The sequence below is a fragment of the Cloeon dipterum genome, chromosome 1 (genome assembly GCF_949628265.1).
Source record: "Cloeon dipterum chromosome 1, ieCloDipt1.1, whole genome shotgun sequence".
Lineage (NCBI taxonomy): Eukaryota > Metazoa > Arthropoda > Insecta > Ephemeroptera > Baetidae > Cloeon > Cloeon dipterum.
This window is the reverse complement of record NC_088786.1, coordinates 14,206,311-14,225,553: the sequence shown is the minus strand read 5'-3', so window position 1 is coordinate 14,225,553 and position 19,243 is coordinate 14,206,311. Positions and strand designations below refer to the sequence as shown.

The window sequence follows — 19,243 nt, the reverse complement described above, 5'->3', positions numbered from 1 at the left end:
ACCACTTTATTGCACTTAGGGATGTCAAGACGAGTCTAACGGTATGTGGTTTTTGAAATTCGGATGATTAGAAGTCGAGATTTGGTCGATCATCGTTTTTTACTAACCTCGAAAAACAAGTTTTTTCGAAGTTCTCATTTTTTAATAAAAAAAAATGATACAAAATGCCATTCTAAATTTTTTCGTTTTTAACTTAAATTTTTGTGCTCTACAAAATGGATATGAAAAAAATTAAAAATGTCGACATATTCATTCTCAAATTTGAGTTCAGATTAAAAAATCTATTTTAATGACAACGACATTTGACCTAAAAAATGTCATGTTTTTTTGAAATGCAAAATCTCCGAAAACTAAAAATTAATCGCTCATGATTAAAGTACAAGCTAATGTTGGAAAGTATATAATTAGGCACTAGGTTTGAAGAAAAATCATGAAATTTCTTATTAAAACATGCAGGTCTCGGAAGAAAGCCTATTTGAAAAGTGGGAACTTGGGCTTTGCTTCGTGAATTTTCGATAAAAATTGTAAGCCACCATTTTTGCATCTAATAACAGCATTCAAATACAGCAACAGCTTCGATGTGCTCCATGCATTGTAGTGGGGAAACAGTTTTTTCTCTCTCCTGTAAAATTGAGATTTGGAGCTATGCGCAACTTTTACGGGTACACCAAGAATACATGCGCGCTTTTTACGGTTACACCAAGAACACGTGCGCGCTTTTTACGGGTACACCAAGAACACATGCGCGATTTTTACGCCACCAGGACGTTTTCATCATGTCAGTGAAAGCTTATAAAACCTCAAATTATAATGCTCCTTTTGGTTGGTTGGTAGTTTCGTTGTAAGCCCGTAAGCCGCATAGTAAACAATGATGGCGGCAAAAGCTACCGCCAGGGCGATGGGCTTGTCCACTATTCACAAATCTTTGTGCTCCTTATACCTCTTTTTAACGCTCCTCTCGACGTCAAGTGTTGAATGCTTCAACTTAGATGACCAATTCGAAGAAGAACTTCTAATAAAACCGCTTAACAACGACTTTGTCTACGCTTATTTCCAGTTTACGACCACCTGGGATGTGCCATTTGAAGCCAAATCATGTAAACATAGGCCCATTATATCATAGTTTATTTTGATTAATTGTCTCTCGCTTTCAGTCCAAAACTGCCATCTCTTTCCAAGGGTTTTGGGAGAGGTTTTAGGGCAGTACAGCGTCCAGGAGTTGCATCTAAGTCTCACACAAGGCCTATGGAGGCACGAAAAATATGGCTACCCGGTCATTGATGCGCCGGCAGGCACTGAGATCTGGGCCTGGTTCAAGGAAGGAACAAAGGAGTAAAGTGAAAATAATAATCTAAAAATATCTCACTTTGTGATCATAAATGTAGTGTCAACAAGTCGTGGAAAATGTTAACCAGCGCCTTGTCAGGCTTATTTTGTGCGTCTCTAAATTTTGTTGAGCCGCACAATACGCTGAGTCCGACTTTAAGTTTTGCACCTACTGGAGCTGTCCCTCCTGGAATTCACTCAAATTCGTCCTTGCTTCGTTATTCAACTCTGCCTAGAGAAGTTGTGTGCACTGAAAATTTGACTCCATGGAAGAAACTCCTACCCTGCGACTCTAAAGTAACTATTTCTGAAAAATTTCGCTTGATTTAAATGTGTCTAACTTAAATTCTTCTCTGACAGCGTGGCTTGGCTACCCTTCTCAATGCAGGCCACATTTACAATACAAATTACCACTCTTTAGGTATTCATGTGCGTCCTATTTGCAAGGTAAATCGCTCTGCTGTACACGCTGTATCTTATTATAAATGATAATTTTTCTTAATTTTAGGACATTGCCTGTGAATCAACCGCTGTGGAGCTGAAGCAAACGGTTTCTCTTGTGTATGACATGTTGCAAGTTGGCTCGCAGAGTAGAGATTGGTCGTTCAGGAAACTCTTTGGCCAGGGGTTGTCTGGTCCCTGTCCTCTGGCTTCAAGCAGCAGAGTTTACGTTGACACCACCCAAAATGGGGTAGAAAAAATGTATTTTTTTACCACAAATAATGTTTTATAATGGGTTTCAATTTCAGTCAATATTCGAATTTCAACTGAGGCCAGAGCCAAAGGCTGTGCTCACAAGTATTCGGGGTGGAGCAACAAGCAAACTTGCCATGTATGACCTTAAAACAATGCATTTAGTCTCTCTACTAAACATTGCTGCTACCTACACTGGTGAGAAACTGGAGCACGTAAACATCTCTCCAGTTTTGTATGCAAACAGATACATCATAGGTAGACTCCAAATCATAATTTGTTTGATTCTATTTTTAAACCAATTACCCCAATTATGCATACCTGTGCAGGTTATGGCCAAGAGAATGGAGGCATTGTAACCAAAGTGGTCAACAACCATTGGCAGCCCTTGGACATCGTTTACATGGAGAACATCCCATGGTTTCTGCCTGTGTACCTACACACTTTCCAGGCAGAAGTGAACGGTCGTCAGCTGGTGCCACACGCCATCAACTTTGTCCCAGGACGCGAGCGAGAGCGACCGTACCAGTTGGAGGTGGCGCTACGCATCCCAGCCAGGAGCACCACCACCCTCAGCATCTCGTTTGACTACATTTTCCTCAAGTGGCAAGAGTATCCACCAGATGCCAATCACGGCTTTTACGTTGGTGCGGCTGTCATCACCTCTTCACTTCCAGTTGCCAGAAACTATACAGGTGTTCCTTATGACGGAAGCACTCTCATAACCAGGTCAGTCCTCATACATTGTTTGCGACAAATTTTCCCAAACAAGGACCAACCCTTTGAAAATTAAATTATAAGCTTTTGTGTAAACAATTAATTTCCTGTAATGTAGCTTTACAATTTTTGCTGCCAGAAATCGAGTATTTGAAATTTTTTGATAATTGTTACCAGGGATGCATTTTAATGAAAATTGAACATGATGCGATGAATCATGTCAGAGTCAGACCCACCCTACACCTTGCTTCCAATCTATCACTAAAACTGAACGAAATCCTCTACTTTTACCGTGTTAATTCCACACCTAATTTTTCAACCCGCAAACATATGTTGGCAATAATGTGCAAAATACATATAAGAACTCTATGTGGTTTGAATTAATTATATTTAATTTCAGCATCAATGCAACTCGCTCAACTGGCTATCCTGTTCAAGTGCGAACAGAAATAATTTTAGTCAGCCTCCCAACTCCCGACTTCAGTATGCCATACAACGTTATCTGTTTGGCCTGTACTGTGGTAGCTTTAGCATTTGGGCCTTTGCATAACATTACCACTAAGAGGTAAACATTTCAAAACAATAATTCTGGAAATATATAATGTGTGTTCTCGCAGGCTTTTGCTCAAAGATTTGGAGGACAACAAGAGTTTCTTTGAAAGGCTAAAGGAGAAACTTAAAAGAGGTGGCACGGATGCGGATAAAGTTGAAGAGTCAGATGAGAAGAAGAAAAGCGACTGATTTTAATTATTTTGTCACGTTTTTGCCAAGTCATATTGTTAGTTATTGAATTTTGTTAGTAAAATTTTTCTACAGAGAATATTTGTTTCTATTCCTCAATGAAATATCACGTTTGGATTTTTATAGGAATATTATTTTATTTCATTAACTCATATTATACAGTAAGATATGAATGTTATTCCTTTTAAACTGCTTAATTCATGAGTGAGCATTTCGTATAGTTTGATTCGATCCATGGTGTAATTTTACCGCAATCTGTACATCGTACGCATATAACAGTTAACCATCAAGCAGAGGAGAACAAATCAACATAATTTTCCATTAGTTAAATGGACATCAGCTTGTCCCTTGACAGCAAGTTAGCTTATAAATTTTGTGAGCCTCATTCAAAATGCTTCCCTTGGACCACCCTCTTCATCAATAACTATTTATTTTATTAAATGGTTTAAAATCAAACTAATGAATTGACATCATTGAAGTGAGGAGCAGAGCTCTGATTCATTTTTCCACTGTCCATGAGTGGGAAATGCCCTTTATACCCCAACCATCATTATTGTTCATCTTAAGTAAAGCTGATTCTGTGTGTATGTGAGTTAAAATGGATGCTACAAATTATTTCGATCAACAGCCTATGCAACTTTCTATAAGATGAGGGCTATTTTCTTATGAGTACAACTGTGGGTGTATTCAAGATGATATCAACTTGATGCACGCGCCATGTTTGAAATTAAATAAGAAAAACGAAAAATGTGGAGTTTAAGTATGGAGGGTAGATTAGGAGCACATATTGGTTTTTCATTATGTGCTTCGACAGTTTGAAATAAAGCGTAGGTCGACGAGGGGCATCAATTAACTAAAAATTCGACCTCACTGAAACTCAGAACCTGCTATATGGAACTGGAATAAATATTCAAGTTTGTCTTAATATAGAGCTAGAGGCCGGAAATGTTGAATGGTATGTTTTTTTGCTGATTTGAGAACATAAATTAAGAATATGATTGTTTTTTGCTTAAAACAATTTAATTTTTTTCAAAACTCTCTTGGTTTTTGGCCTATTTTTGGCCAGCTTCTATATTCGCAGTTAAAATCGCGATTTCAGCTCTCATTCGAATTCTCAGTTCAGCAAGTCATAATTTCAACTAAAAATAATTTTGCAATCGTGCAGGTGGTATTAGCCCCTAAAAGATTTCGAATTTAATTATTGTAGCCAAAAAGTATGTGTACGTGGAATATTTGAGTTGATATTTAAAATTACTAACGACTTGTACTTGTGATTGTCAAACAAACAAAATTAATTTCAGAAATAAGGATTCTATTTGAAAGAATAGCATATATAATATAATGACAGTTGAAAAATGACAATTATTAAGAAGTGATATAGGTAATCCATGGATGTTACATAGCCTAGGGTAAATACAATTTTTACATCAGCCAGCAGTTGGTACAAAAATCTGCACAAAACGAGTCAGGAAGGACCAACACATATTTCTCTTTTGTAAACACAAAAATATAATGGCAACCAAAATGTCTGCAGTGCAGCTTAATCATACACAAATCTAACTCTTTGAGTAAGTTATATTCGATAACATCCTTTACGTCCGGCTTGAACAAATAATATATAAATGAAAACAAGAACAAATCATTGTTGCACAATGGAATATTATTATTTTAGAGAAATATTTGAATCATAAGACAGTTCATTTCCATACCGTTTTCCTCTCTCTCTCAAAAATTATAAAACTGAAATAATATCTTCCTTGATGTACAGAGCGGTTCAGCACGCACTACATATTAATGATAACATTATTAAAGACGACATAAACATAAAACATAATTTAAAATTAAGTGATAATCTTCACTGTGAGGGCAGATCAAACAGTTCTAATGATAAGGAACAGCAACTTTTAAAGCAAGAGTAAATTTTTGGGGAGTAAAATTGTTCCATCAAGATTAACAGGAAACAAAACAAAAACGTTTCGCAGCAGTACCAAAAGTAGCTCAAAGTGTAATTTGAATAGACGTATATTCATTTTTATTAAAGCATTTTACTTGGTTATCAAAAATTTTAACGGTATTCGCGCTCTCTTAAAAATATAAATTAATAATAGTATGTAGAACTACTTTAAGGCCCCTCATGGTACTTGATTTAATTGATTATATATATATTTTTTTACGATCATCAGTAATATATAGTGTTAGACTTTAGGTTATTATCTAAGGAATTACGAGAGGAATACAGGAAATTTTATCTAAAAGCCGTCAAACATCCATACTTAAAACAATTTTTCTTCCATTCATCAGTCACTCACTCTCAAATAATATCAATCTGTTTCAGCCAAAACGTTGCTCGGAAGGGTATAAGCAGCAAATCTGTGCACAGCAGTTTCGAGTTTCATCATTGAGCCAATCGTATTTCATCAGAAATTTGCAAAACATACTCCAAGATCTTGCTGCTAAACAGTTCCACTTGTTTGAATCTAGTTTTTGAGCCTGATGCCGGTCCCAATTTTATAATGAGGTAAGATTGCTTTGGTTGAAAATTACTAGTGATCGAGCGATTCATCTCCACTCCTCCGAAATGGGAGTTGAAACTGCTAGAAACTACCACCCATCCCCTGCCCACTAAAACGGGGGGAGAGCCAGCGAGAATATTGTAAGATAGTTATCGGGTCCGTGTCAGTGGACCTAATCAATCAGTGGAAGGCAGGTGAACAGAATTGCATCAGATTCCGTCCGCTAACGCAATACAATTGGCACGTTAAGAGCAACAACAGCAGCGTCGCAATACAATAATTAGTGTTTAACATCGTCCTATTAATATACACAAGAAATTGATCAGGCACATTTTTGACAGACGCAAACCAAAGAAATCGGATGCCAGCAAAACATTCCAACAGAAAGATCGGCAAAACTACGTGAAGAGCTGAGTTCAAATTGATGCTGCACATGGCTGGGCAAAAATGCAATAGTTGGCTCTGCACAGGAGTTCGAGAAGTGAACCAAATTGTAGCGCGAGATTTTATATATATTCACCTTTCCTTAAAAGCAGCCATCGGTAGCTAGCCAAAGTCGAAAAATCAATCAGATTGCGCGCTAAGCTGTAAATGATATTAAAATTATAAGCAGCAAGTGTCGCAAAGTATAATTCAAACCCTCAGACACCTAAACAGAGCGATAACAACAGTTGACAGGCACTACAGTCAATGCAATTAAATAAGATAGATCTTTTTCCGCTTGCCAAGAGAGTAACCATCAATGTGATGTGTCCTTGTTGGCACGAATACGGCGGAAAAGAGCGCCAATTTTTTTTGCTCTTTAGGGTCACACCGTTCAGAGACGCTGATGCAACAGAACAGTCACAGGAATTTAATCATCGTTACCCTGGATGTCTCAAATGTGATACTTTCCAAGTAGCCCACCAGCTGCAACGAGAAATTTCATGCCCACCCAGCCTAATTATAAAATTGTGCTTAAAATTTAAATCAACTGAAAGGTGAAATGACAACTGAGAGGAAATAGATATTTTGAATAAATTTCTGTTTAGATTAGAAAATTAAATTCCTAAATCAGCCTTCTCGCAAGGTTTAGGTATTTGGAGACCTTTCTAGATGATATCACCACCCTAGTATTCAGAGTAAATGTAATATACTAACTTTGAGTTACTTGTTGATAAGTAAAAATTCATTGGTTTATGAGCTACTAGATCTTTTTGGAAATCTACAGAATTCCTGTGAATGTACCAACATAGCTGGAGGAAAAATTGTAATATTTTGCATTTAACAAAACTTGTGTTTCCATCTGAAAGTGTCTCCAAACACTAAATATATAATGCAATCAGCAAATTCAAAGATTAAGGAATACTTGACCATTTAAAATAAAAACCAGCAGAAATGGAATTAAAAATATCCATTAATTTTGAGAGAATACCGTTTAAGTTCTGTGACCTAGTAAATCAATATAGGGATTTATCTAAACTTCCATACGTCACAGTGTCGATCAAGGTTCAAAGCCTATAATGTGGAAATCAAATTTTAAAACAAAAATTTGATGGAGCTAAAAACCATATATGGTTGTAGGCGATGAAAGAATATATCAAGCCTGTCCGCGGTCTGGTTGGGTAGGGTAAAAGGCGAGGCGAAGAAGAGAGTTTCTCAGTTCACAGATGATGTTAGGCCGCGCGCGGAATGGCTGCCAGGCACGGTTCGACCGTGAAATACATTAAAGGAGGTTCAGCAGCGAGGGACCTGTGGAGAAGCTGCTACGAGGCGGCCGCTTGAGCTTGGGGCACTGAGTTGGAGGCGACAAGCGCCGATCCGCACAGCGGCGCCGCACTCGTGGTTGGCGAACTGCCTGTAGTGGACGAGGCCGCCGACGACGCCGCCAGCCCGCTTGGGTGGTGGTATGGGTGGTTCGAGTTGCACAGCACATTGTACACACTATCCACCTTGCTCAGTTTTTCAAAGAATGGAATCAGGTCCATAAGCTCCGAATCGGTCATGTCATCAAACCATGATGCCACAGGTACCTGAAACAAAAAAGCGCCCATTTCAGCTGTTGTTAGGACATTCACAAGAATATTTTTGATGTAATAATGACAGTCCCAATAAACTTTTGTTTACAGTATCAGAAAATATATTTTACTGATCGCTTGCGCCTAGTTAAAATTTCAACACTAAATATGTATGTTTCTAAGCTAACATAATATAGAATCAAATTGAAAATTTATTCTAATCTCAGAGTGAGCAGAAATTCAAATAATAATAACATAATTTAGCTGTTTTTAATTTTCCTGCAATAGACTGAATGCTAAGTTTGAGAACTCACAGCATTATCTGGGTGGAATATATAAGAGGCTGGCGAATTATCCACAATAATCACAGAATGAAGGTCCCTGCCAAGCTTGTTGAGGTCTTTAACATAGTTGCCTCGATGAAACACGCATGACTCCCTGAAGAGTCGGGCCCTAAAGACGCCCCATCGGTCCAGCAGGTCGGCCACTGGATCAGCGTACTGTCCAAGCAGATAAAAAACAAAAAAGTGATATATGTTAGCAAGTGTCCGAGTGCTATGGAAAAATCATTACTTTTGCAAGGCTCGCGGTGAATAAGACACACTCGTAGAGCTCTCCCATGCGCTGAAGGAATTCATCAACATGAGGCCTCTTCAGCACGTAGACTTGGTGCACTGTCCCGTCGATTTCCACAGGAACAATAAAGTCAGCATTGCTTATAGGCTGCAAATGAGATTAAAATTTAGGTATTGAGTCATGACAATAATTAATGTATCAAAAAATCGATTCAAGAATAGTCCAGTTCATTAGATAGAAAAGTTGGCTAGCCCTTATAAAATCCACGATCAGTGCCTTCTGTCTGCAGTGCAAAAGGGCACAGACAACACAGACTGACATGACTTTGTCTATATTAGACCAAAAGAAATATACTAAATATATTCAAATTCTAAAAATTTACCATGTTGAATATTAATTTATTTTTCCTTAGTCAAACTTTGCAAAAAGTGAGAATGAGTAATTTTTTCCTTTTTTTCTGTGGTATTATTTGATACAGAATTTATATTTCCTTATTTGGAAGCAATGTAGAAACTCTGGTTGAGGAAAAATGAATGATTCATAAGCAAAAGCAAAGTAAGCTCAAAAAATTATTTATAGGAAACATAATTAGGTCAAAGTAAGGAAACGTGTCAAGTTTTAACCAGATAACATTCAGCGGCGTGTTCAAATGAGCAATAGCGTAATAATTTCCTTTTCCTCGGCAAAATTCCAAATATACTCTTTGCGTAAGCATTGATGTTGGAGGCATGCCTTAAAATCCAGTGTAATGCAGATTTAAACAACTATATTACACAGCCAAATCAGATTATTTGCTTCGAAAGACTCGCAAGAGTGCATTCACAATGGAAAAATGAGATCATTTTACCCTTATTCAAGTTGTTATAAACTGTCAAATCCCCTTTAAATGATATGTTTAAAACTTTTAACTGTTGAGAGAATATTTCAAAAAAGAAAAATTATCCAAAGTTTAATAATTTTCGGCATGCATGTAGCATGCTATATAAAAACTGTCAACACCACCATTTGCGTGAATTTTAAATTAGGTAAATAAGTGAAGACAGTTGTGAATGTCAGAATTTTAAATGTTGCTGCTAATATCAAATATAAAAACCTAAATGCCCTACACATGAATTATTATTCATACCTTAAAAGAACTATGGACAAGCGTTTCGTCGAGGTCTATGACCATACACTTTCTGTGCATGTCCTGGTGTCGAACTGGCGGCAGCAGATACATCTGACCGCCAGAGTTGGAGTTGGGTGAGAGCGAGGGAGAGCAGCGGCCATCAACGCTGGCCAGTCCACCGTTGCCCCCAGTCCCGGAGGGCCCCTTAGGAGACGCATCATTTCTGTCTTGTCTGCGCACACAGCAGAACAACGACCGCAAAAGGCCTCTGCGAGGTTTCTTCCGCTGTTTTACACTGGAACCTGAGGATGAAGTTCAATTATTAAGAGAATTTTTTACAGGAAAGAATACAACAATTTTGAATTCATGCATCAGGCCACTGCCTAATTCTTCCCAATCTATTCTCGACTAATTTCTCTCTTTGGCCAAATAACTTTACTTGCGGGCAGTCGGAAAAGAACAAAAGGATAAAAATCGCTGACAAAGTAAACATGAAAGATCATCGCAGTTTCAACAAGCTATTTAGTTGTGAAATTGAGGAAATTAACTTTTAATATTGATAATAATTTGATTAAGTAACACATGACATTAAAAATATTTGCATTACATTTATTCAGTTTTTAAGTAATAATTTCCCTCACTATAATGCAATATATTTTTAAGTTAGTTATTGACACTAAAATATGGTAGCGCTTAAAATTATAATCATGAACAATATTAGAATAAACTACTTGAATGTAAAAATAGTTGAATTTGAGCACATGTTGAGTGTATTTTATACCACTTGATATATTTCATAATAGTTTTTATCCAATTTGTTAAAATCACAAGCATACTTAAATTTAAAATGGATTTAAACAATTTTAAAGGGAAACGTTGATATATAGAGCTTAATAATTGTAAAAGAAAACGTCAGTTCATTTCACCAGTTTTTCTGCTAATTTTGAACCATAAAATTGTCTCATGGACTGCAAAATTTCGCTTGATCAGAGAGGCGAACGTCCAAAAATATCCCCACCCATTGGATTAATGTCCCGCAGCTCCTTATCGGTATAAATCGCTCCCGAAATAGCATAATTTACCTTGACTTGAGCCATCGCCATCAACCACTGGCAGCTGAACTGGAAATTTGCAAAGGCGGAAAATTTTAGTCTGTGTGAAATTTTTATCCCGCAGCTCATTGTACTCATATCAGCACAAACATTACTGAGATGCTAAATGACGGAGATAACACCCGTACAGTAACATTAAGTTTGTACGATTTTTATCTGCAAGAAAGACGGGGCAGTCGGACACACTCGCTGCTCACTCACATAAACAAACATTCTCGCTGCCTCCCGACTATCATATATACATAGTATACATAATATGAGCTCGAGCAAGAGATTTCAATTTCCTCTTCCGAACACGCGTTGATGATAATGAAACCAAATAATATGCATTGCAAAGGGGTAAACAATTATGGCCTAATATGAAACCATTTGAGGAGGAGGACGAAAACATAATCAACAATCCCAATTGGCTAGCGGAAAATTTGCAAAATTAGCGAGGACGGCACTAATTTCCCTATTGACCCCTGATTTCTGGTGCACACGTCGTGTTTTCGGCCAGTAGGCCGACAGGACGTACTGTCAAAGGGCGAAAGGTCGCGGCCAAGCCCACAGAAGGTGTCACTTGCACAATGGTATTCGTATGCGGAGAATGGTCTCGCCTCGCACACCTGGTTAATTACCTTTTTCATCGGCTAAAATTGTGTTGGACTGGTCGTCATCGCGCGACACCTGAGTAATGATGGACGACGGGTCCATTGAGACATTGGTTGGTGCTCTGTCTGCGAGTGCTGGCCGAAAAATAGAGCGCAAGACGGCATAAACACAGAGCAGCAGTTGTCCAAGATGGCAGCCACTCCCCTCTTCGCTGACTGGCTGCGCACCTTGCTTGCTGCTCGCTCTAAAGCCGAGCTCCGAGCTCCGAGCTGCCAGCCAGCAGCCGAGCAACACACGAAACACGACCCTCCAATTCCCGTGGTTACTGCGAGTTGCGCGAGAGACTTAAACGGCTTAACCGGCTTGGCTGCATAATTTTAATAACTACACGATGAGGTACTTTCGGGCCGAATATTTGAATTCGTGCTTCTGAGGGACCGTTGGTTCTATTAATCGGCTAAAGGTTCTTAATATTTCAAGGTCATTAAAATTCCACCACTCAACAAGGTTGCCAGTTTCTAGGGGGCGTGGTATTTTTCTTTATTCTTTTTAAACTAGTCTTTAATCTTCAATTCAATTTTGACATCCCTTGGCATACATGAAGATGAATAAACTGTTGAGGGTAGAACAGAAGATAGATAAATTGAATCCACACCTTCACCGAATTATTAACTTTTCATCATAACACAAATACATAATAATATATACAGTTTAAAAATGTCCCGAAATTCAAATATTTAAAGAAAACACGGGTTGTTATAAGTATAATTTTATTTTTCCTGTACAACAGAAACAGGCATTCAATGTACTCAATTTCACATGCTTGTATTTATCTTTATATATTTTACTGCTGAAAGCCAGTGTGCTTAAAATACCTTAAAAAGTAGATAAATACACATGAAAAACAATAGATGATTTCATTCAATTAACTTTAATATATATGTTTTGGGTAATCATGAGTTAAACAAGTTTGCTCTAGAAAAAAATAAGGAATTGTTAAGAATGCCTGTGTTTAACTCTGCCTAAATCAATACAGCTTGATACGCAGCAGCATCAAAGAATCAATTTTCGTAACATGAGATTTAAAAAAAATATATCATTGCCCATAAATTTATTCTGTAGCCTAGCTGTATTGCACTTGTGTATTAAATTTGCTACGTAAAACCCAGGATTGACAAAAGTCCTTTTCATGTGTAGGATTAAAAAAGTTACACAATGTGAACCTCAATTTCAAATGTACAAAATAATATCCATGATTTGAAATTACATTGACGTGAAAAGTGTTAAAGCGACTTGCAGAATCAGAATCGAGGGCTTGAGATGATGCACACTGACAATCAAAGTGTTCTTCACAGAGGAATATTTTGTAACACAAACAATATAATTATGATGATGGATATCCAGGGGGAGTAGTGCTAGAGAATCTTGCCTTTATACAGCGTTAGAAAAGTGGAGTGCGGGGAGGAAAGGAGAGGTGACAGCAGCTTGATGATGTTTAGAGTTTTAAAATTTAGCAAATACAACAACATGTTTGAACAAAATTCAAAGACTAGGAGAATTTGGGCTCGCGTTCTTGTCTAACCTGGCATTATCTCTTCATCTGAAATAGCAGCTGCCCCTTTATCTGTCCGATGTGAATTTAATATTCAAACTGAAACTGACGGAACGTGACGGCTGTGTTGGCAGAAGGAATGTTAACTCAAGGCGAATCGAATGCCCTTCTAATATTGAGCCCAGTTTTTTCTCAAGCAGTTCGATGAGAGAAAAGTGCTAAGGTGAATGGAAGATGACTGTGATGGTGACGCGTGCCTCTCCTCCACCTCAGCTAAAACTCCAATAATAAACCTGAAAAAGCATGTTGTTTAATATTTTGCCGTTTTTAATATGAAGTAGGTCAGAAAATAAAATCTGGTGTATCACAGAAAAGTTGTCAGTTTAAGGAGTTAAGTCTAGAGTGAGAATTTAGAAATTTTGATTGCATAGATTCAAAAAGGATTCTTTATTATTTAAAGGTCTTAGCCGCGTGATTCTAAAGTTGAATTTTATGTAGATGAGCTAAGCATTTTGCCGGTGGCTGGCGCGGCTGACAAAATTTTAAAAGTGAAGTTTGACAATGCTTGACGGGCCGGAGACTATTTATTTACTCCTGCACTTATCGATTTTTTTACTGTTTGACCAGCGGCTGGCGTGGCTCTAGCAGCTTAGCCAACGTCACAGCGGCTGGCGGCTGACCATGTGACCAAAAATTGTCCGTTTGGCGCAGCCCAGCGCGGCTGGCTGAGACTTCTAAATAATTATATTATAACTTAACATCTTCAATATATTTCATTTCATTTCAACTCTTCTCATCTTGCCAAATGAATTTTCAAAATATTTCCAGTTTGTGTTCTGTGCCAGCGCTAGCAACGTTTAATTGGAGATTGTATCTGCACTCAGCTGTATCCGCGACAGATTACCAATGGTCAACTTACATGAGAGGAGGCAGGCAAGATTGGACCACAACAGGGATCCACATCACTTGCAACAGCTGCTGGGCCCTCTTTGCGCAGATTCTGCACCCTCGACAAGTCTGCGTCCTTTTGCTGCTTCAGATCCACCTGCTGCTTGGTCGGTCTTGGGAAGTTTCTGGGCTAAAATCAAGATAGCATAAAATTTATAATTAGGTGTACACACGAGGCGAAGTTTTAAGTATACAAAGTCTGTAATGACAGAATTTAATCACCATAATTCAAAATCATCAAAATATTGACGATATATTTTATGTAAATTTGAACTTTAAGCGGTCCAAGATAAAGAGTCTACAACAGATATGGAAAATAAATTCAAGTTGAGCACATAAAGAAATTTAAACCAAAGGCTCACCTTGATTAAAATTTATTTTTATAGCAAGATTTTTACTTTAGGAACAAAGAGGAAACTAAAATATTTGAGTATGCGTCTGGGAGGAACATGTGGTCAGAGAATTGCATATTGAGATGGAAACCAATTTTATATTTTATTTAGAAAAATGCAGTTTTTGGCAAATCTCACTAAATAGGAAATTTTTAACTCTTGAAATTCTAACAGGTAGTAAATTACCAATTGCTAAGAAGATATCGTTGACGTTCATGGCTGTTTTGGCCGAGGTTTCCATGAAGAGTAGACCATGCTCATCAGCGTAAGCTTGCGCCTCTTCAAGGTCCACCATTCTCTTACTGGCTAAGTCAGCCTTGTTTCCAGCCAGGGCGATCACAATTGAGGGCGACGCCTGCTTCTGCAGCTCCTTTACCCAGGTCTTGGCGCGTCCGAAAGTGTCCTGGTTAGTGATGTCGTAGACGACAATGGCCGCCTGCGCGCCACGGTAGTACATAGGCGCAAGACTGTGATACCGTTCCTGGCCGGCCGTGTCCCAGATTTCAAATTTGACTGTCGTGTCGTCAAGGCATACTGTCTGCGTTAAAAAAGCGGCTGCAACATTCAATTCAAGGAGTTGGATTGTGAGTAATTTATGACGTTTTTTAGTGATGCTAGCTATATCTGGGTATCGTAATAATATACGTATCAATAAAGAAAATATCTTGTTTACTGTGTGATTGAGATCCCTGCAAATTATTAAGGAATGAAACAAAATAAAAGAGATCTATTAACAGACGTAACAATATTTTTGAGTAAATTGGGAGGATGGTATTTAGAGAGTATGACTTCTCTGTAAAAGCGTTACCTCAAGTCTGAGAGGAACAGTGCCTTTGCACTTGAATCTTATGCAAAACATTTAATTGTATGCCAGAAAGAAGCGAAGGTTGATTTTACTGTAAACCGTTCAAACTTTAGCAACTATGGACAACTATCTTTTACCTACTGGATAATTTATTATTAAATTGTTTTTATATGTTTACTACTATACAAGTGCGTCAAGTCGTGTGGAGTATATTGATCTAACCCGTGGGAAACCAAATTCTTCATTGATGGAAAATGTATCAGAAATGTATATTTTATGCTATATTATAAATTTTTGTTACTAATTGCTATACAAACGGCCCCATGAAGAGTAGTAATATTGTAGCTAACTTCAGTATCAACATTTTGGGACTTGAGATAAGATTAAACAGACTGCTGCAAACACCTCTAACAATAATTCATTTTAGTCTCCTTCGCAAATCTCAAATTTATGATGGCGATATTTTGAAAGTTCTCAGATTACTATTAAAGTCAACATTCATTTTTACTCACAATTTTAAATTACCAAGGACTTGATTTTTTCAATTTATCAATAACTATTACGCGTAAGTACGGAATGCATTTAACATGACTCCAACATATTATGCTACCATCACTTCCATGGAATGCAAGCTTTAAATCAGAGTGTGTAGACCAAGTATTTTGCAACATGGGGTAACTGAAAAAGCTCTCGGAAACCCCCAACTTTAGCAGGTCGAACAATTTTGAAAGGAAGGAAGTGGCGAGAAATAAAGTGTGCACGGCCTCTGCAGAATCATCAATATCAAAGAGAGCAGCAGTAGTTGTTTTGAAAATATATGTTACGGAGTGGGCGTTTGTTTGTACCTCCTATTGTACTCTCTTGGTATTCGTGGAACTGTCCTTTGACGAAACGCAGCACCAAGCTTGACTTGCCGACGGCCGACTCGCCGAGCAGCACCAATTTGAACTGGCAGATTTTGCCTTGAGTGGCTCCGTTGGGCCTCTGCGCTGAGCTGCGTGAAGCCATCACTTCCTGCAATACCAACCGAGTAATTAGGCACTAGAACTGGAAAATATTTGTCTACTTCTAATGTTTGATGAAATTAAATGTAGCCAAAACGTGAGACACGGTAAAAATGGTATTATATATCTGGTTTCGTTCTTCTGATTTTAATTGGGTGAGTGCTCGAGCCGCCATATAGCCCATGTAAATATTTAATCAGTTAGAACAACATTGAAGACAACAAACGGGAAATTTAATTATGGTGGCAGAGGCAGCTGATGTTACTTTGCCTTTGACGTTAGAACTGAAGTGTAGCAGAAATCACTGGTTTTTGGTGTACAACTAGTTCGTTGAGACTTACAATTAGAAACAAAATCTACTTTCAAGCCCTCAAAAGAAGTAAGGGAAAAGAAAATGATTTAAATATTACTCTCGTTCACTATTTTTCCTTTTCTATATTATTGGGTTCAATAATAACAGAACGCATTTAGAATTTAAACTAAAAATATAATTAAAGTTTAGTTTGAGACAATAAGTCCAAAACTCAGTTTCTTCCTTAAAAATCTATCCGTACTATTGTCGTTATAGTGAAGCATGAAACAAAAAAGTTCAAATATATATGCAGATGACCCATTGTTTTCATTCAAAAGCCAAATTAATGAATCGTCTTTCAAAACAAAAACCACTGATGTCAACAATGAGAACGAGCAAGAGTTTCATAACGTGAGCTGATTGTGCGTCGCCCGCACTATGTCATGCACTAAATAATGGTGATTATTTCTGATAAGAGCTCCCTTAAAAATTAAATCGGCAACAGCAGCAGCTGTCGCCATGACAGGGAGTAAATTGTAACAAAAAATACGCGTTCACGCCTCGTGACGTGCCTGCTCAAGTCACGGCAAGGAAAGAACCGGTATATTGGCACATTTTGGTCAATTTAAAATAATAATGTGATTTAAAATGATACTAGCTGTCCCACAACTACTCACTTGATATTTAAAATTGAGCCAGTCGGCACTTCATCAAAATTATATTGAGATTTTCTACCTGACAAGAAGAAGAGAATTAGTATCTCTAGTATCCCAAATGGAACGCCATGACCTAGGGTGATCGATTAGATTAAAATTTTGGTGGGGACAAGTTTGTTGATTTTGCTTGAATCAGAATAATTGTGCACGCGCATAATTACACAAGTAAATGACTAATAATTATTCAGAGAAGCCATACCTGGCTCAGCCAGCATTAAATTTAGCAAAATTTCACTCTTGACATCGGTGAAGAACAAAAACAAAACTTTCTTCGCTTTGCGCAATGACTTCGTTTAGGGAAAATAGCCGAATCGTGCTTTCTCACCCTACAGCTATCTAATCTGGCGTTGTTTGTTATCATTACGTGCGGCGGAAAATACGGTCAAATTTTAAATCACGGATGTCGCAAATTAACGGAGCCAAATTGCGATTGATTTGTGTGTGGTGCATTGAATTGTCTGATGCATGATGGCGTTCAGAAACTGTTAGTGCAGACTCGCAATCAGTAAATTTCATTTTGTATCCTTTTCAAATTAAGTTGTATCAATATTGATATATCATACATATCACCAGATTTACATCAGCCTTGAAAGAACACTATTACTTCTTGCTTCAAACGTATTTGACTTGCACCAGCTTAAGATTTATTTTTTGTAATTAAGATTGATCCATTTTATAATTTTTAGGTCAAATCACTGACTGGCCCAACTAGATATACAGTATACATATTATAATAGATTTTACTATAATGGATTTCAACAATAAATGTTTAATTACCGATAAAAATTATCATATTAAGCTAACAAACCGATTCCACTTCTGAAACATGGGTCGCAAGACCCAAACGATTGAAAGAGAAATCGACGCAGTTAATGAGTCTGACGCAAAATGTTAGCAAAAGGAAGTAGAGCAATGAATTTCCTCTAAAGAGAATGCGTCAGTTATTCCATCCAGCGTAAAGGAACAACACCTATTTCAGCTGGTTCAGTTCAGTTCGCCAGTTGTTACGTAAATGCAGTTCGTGTGTAAAACAGAGTGAGTCACGGGCTCATGACTGGTGGGGTCGGGCCGACGGCGTCCCTCAGCAGGGGTCAAGGTCGGCCGGAGGGCCAGCTGGGCCCTGGGAGGGCCGCGGCTCGAGCATCTAATTTGCAATGACGGCGAGTACCCACCTACGGATGCGTGATTACGCAAATTCAGCGAGCAAGTGATAGAACAAGTGCGAAGCGAGCCTGCTGTGCTGCTGCAAGAGTGAACAGAACCGACGACGAGAGTGCACCGCCCCTCACCGTGACAGCCAACACATCACACACTCGCAATGCACACCCTTCGACAGACACGTCCTGAGAAGCTCACTTATGGCCGACGCACTTGTGCACTATTTCGGCCCGAATTCGTGTCGGTCGGCGAACGGAAACTGGCGCCTCTTGAATGAAACCGCGGCCACCACGACGACTCGACAAATTTTGCTGAACTTCTAGCTCACTCTGCTGGTAGCGGTGGCTCTCCTCTCCGGTTTTTTAATATTGACGAATGAACGGGGTAAATTAAGCTACCGGTTGTGTTCAAAGGTGCAATATTTACTGGAATAAATGCGTCGGTGTTCACTAAATTCTACCGAGGTGGTATATATACCGGTTTTAACTCCAGTAGTTTTGGCCCAATAAATTGCTCTTTGCCAGTTTCTACCGTCCTATGCACGTATCTTATTGGGGAATAGGCGACGGTGGGGATTGCTCATGCCGCCATTCAATTGTTTTCATTGCTCGCTCCAAGATGGAAACCGCAGACGCGCAGCGGGAAAAAAGCCTGCTCCTGGTGCGCTTCTGCACCTGCACATCCCGCATGGCACGACTCTCATTACTTTTGCTACTCTCAAGTAACAATCCTGTTTTGGCTACGTTTTTATAACTTTAAGAAAGTGAATACTGAGACACTATAGTAAACAAAGAAAGATGACGCAGGAAAAATATTCAAAAATACTCGCAAAAACAACTTTATGTAGCTTTCAATGCCTTAAATCGTGCAAAAATGTGATAATCGCGCATTTTCCGCTCTATGACTCTGCTATACAAAAATGCTTAATGCTGCAGGTTTTTAATTACAAAATTGACACTTTATAATATAATGCAGAGTGTAGATTAATTTTTCCTGTTG

At 38.2% G+C, this 19,243-nt stretch overlaps 3 protein-coding genes across 5 annotated transcripts; 1 reads left to right on the top strand and 2 right to left on the bottom strand.

Moving 5' to 3' along the window:
* The first annotated feature begins 878 nt into the window (after positions 1 to 878).
* Positions 879 to 3,606, top strand: PIG-T (phosphatidylinositol glycan anchor biosynthesis class T). Its single transcript, XM_065475805.1, has 9 exons — positions 879 to 1,097; positions 1,155 to 1,332; positions 1,386 to 1,623; positions 1,687 to 1,773; positions 1,835 to 2,017; positions 2,076 to 2,277; positions 2,349 to 2,748; positions 3,137 to 3,301; positions 3,354 to 3,606. Exons 1-9 carry the CDS (start codon positions 899 to 901, stop codon positions 3,475 to 3,477), a joined length of 1,776 nt encoding a protein of 591 aa, XP_065331877.1. The 5' UTR covers positions 879 to 898; the 3' UTR covers positions 3,478 to 3,606.
* A 1,166-nt stretch (positions 3,607 to 4,772) lies between these two features.
* Positions 4,773 to 11,624, bottom strand: LOC135934230 (carboxy-terminal domain RNA polymerase II polypeptide A small phosphatase 1-like). 3 transcript variants are annotated; one of them, XR_010574093.1, is made up of 7 exons: positions 11,404 to 11,623; positions 10,754 to 10,792; positions 9,690 to 9,973; positions 8,561 to 8,710; positions 8,302 to 8,487; positions 6,511 to 8,002; positions 4,773 to 6,452 (listed from the first exon to the last, which is right to left on the bottom strand). XR_010574093.1 is itself a non-coding variant. In XM_065475812.1 (6 exons), the coding sequence occupies exons 1-6, from the start codon at positions 11,477 to 11,479 to the stop codon at positions 7,736 to 7,738; spliced, it is 1,002 nt and encodes a 333-aa protein (XP_065331884.1). In that variant the 5' UTR covers positions 11,480 to 11,623; the 3' UTR covers positions 4,773 to 7,735. The 3 variants fall into 3 exon arrangements, 2 of the variants coding, with proteins under 2 accessions (XP_065331884.1, XP_065331896.1); XM_065475812.1 differs by having other exon boundaries at positions 4,773 to 8,002; XM_065475824.1 differs by lacking the exon at positions 10,754 to 10,792 and having other exon boundaries at positions 4,773 to 8,002; positions 11,404 to 11,624.
* A 506-nt stretch (positions 11,625 to 12,130) lies between these two features.
* On the bottom strand, positions 12,131 to 18,584 carry Rab5 (RAS oncogene family member Rab5). Its single transcript, XM_065497610.1, has 5 exons — positions 18,259 to 18,584; positions 15,920 to 16,088; positions 14,456 to 14,824; positions 13,849 to 14,007; positions 12,131 to 13,222 (listed from the first exon to the last, which is right to left on the bottom strand). Exons 2-4 carry the CDS (start codon positions 16,080 to 16,082, stop codon positions 13,892 to 13,894), a joined length of 648 nt encoding a protein of 215 aa, XP_065353682.1. The 5' UTR covers positions 16,083 to 16,088; positions 18,259 to 18,584; the 3' UTR covers positions 12,131 to 13,222; positions 13,849 to 13,891.
* Positions 18,585 to 19,243: the final 659 nt, after the last annotated feature.

Coding starts and splice junctions, on each gene's coding strand:
- PIG-T (XM_065475805.1), top strand. CDS start 899: ATGGGCTTGTCCACTATTCACAAATCTTTGTGCTCCTTATACCTCTTT. Junction 1,624..1,686: donor TCCTACCCTGCGACTCTAAA/GTAACTATTTCT, acceptor CTTCTCTGACAG/CGTGGCTTGGCTACCCTTCT. Junction 2,749..3,136: donor GGAAGCACTCTCATAACCAG/GTCAGTCCTCAT, acceptor ATTTAATTTCAG/CATCAATGCAACTCGCTCAA.
- LOC135934230 (XM_065475812.1), bottom strand. CDS start 11,479: ATGGACCCGTCGTCCATCATTACTCAGGTGTCGCGCGATGACGACCAG. Junction 9,974..10,753: donor TGGCGATGGCTCAAGTCAAG/GTAAATTATGCT, acceptor CTTCATCCTCAG/GTTCCAGTGTAAAACAGCGG. Junction 8,711..9,689: donor TTGTCCATAGTTCTTTTAAG/GTATGAATAATA, acceptor TCTCATTTGCAG/CCTATAAGCAATGCTGACTT.
- Rab5 (XM_065497610.1), bottom strand. CDS start 16,082: ATGGCTTCACGCAGCTCAGCGCAGAGGCCCAACGGAGCCACTCAAGGC. Junction 14,825..15,919: donor CCAAGAGAGTACAATAGGAG/GTACAAACAAAC, acceptor TGAATGTTGCAG/CCGCTTTTTTAACGCAGACA. Junction 14,008..14,455: donor CGATATCTTCTTAGCAATTG/GTAATTTACTAC, acceptor TCTTGATTTTAG/CCCAGAAACTTCCCAAGACC.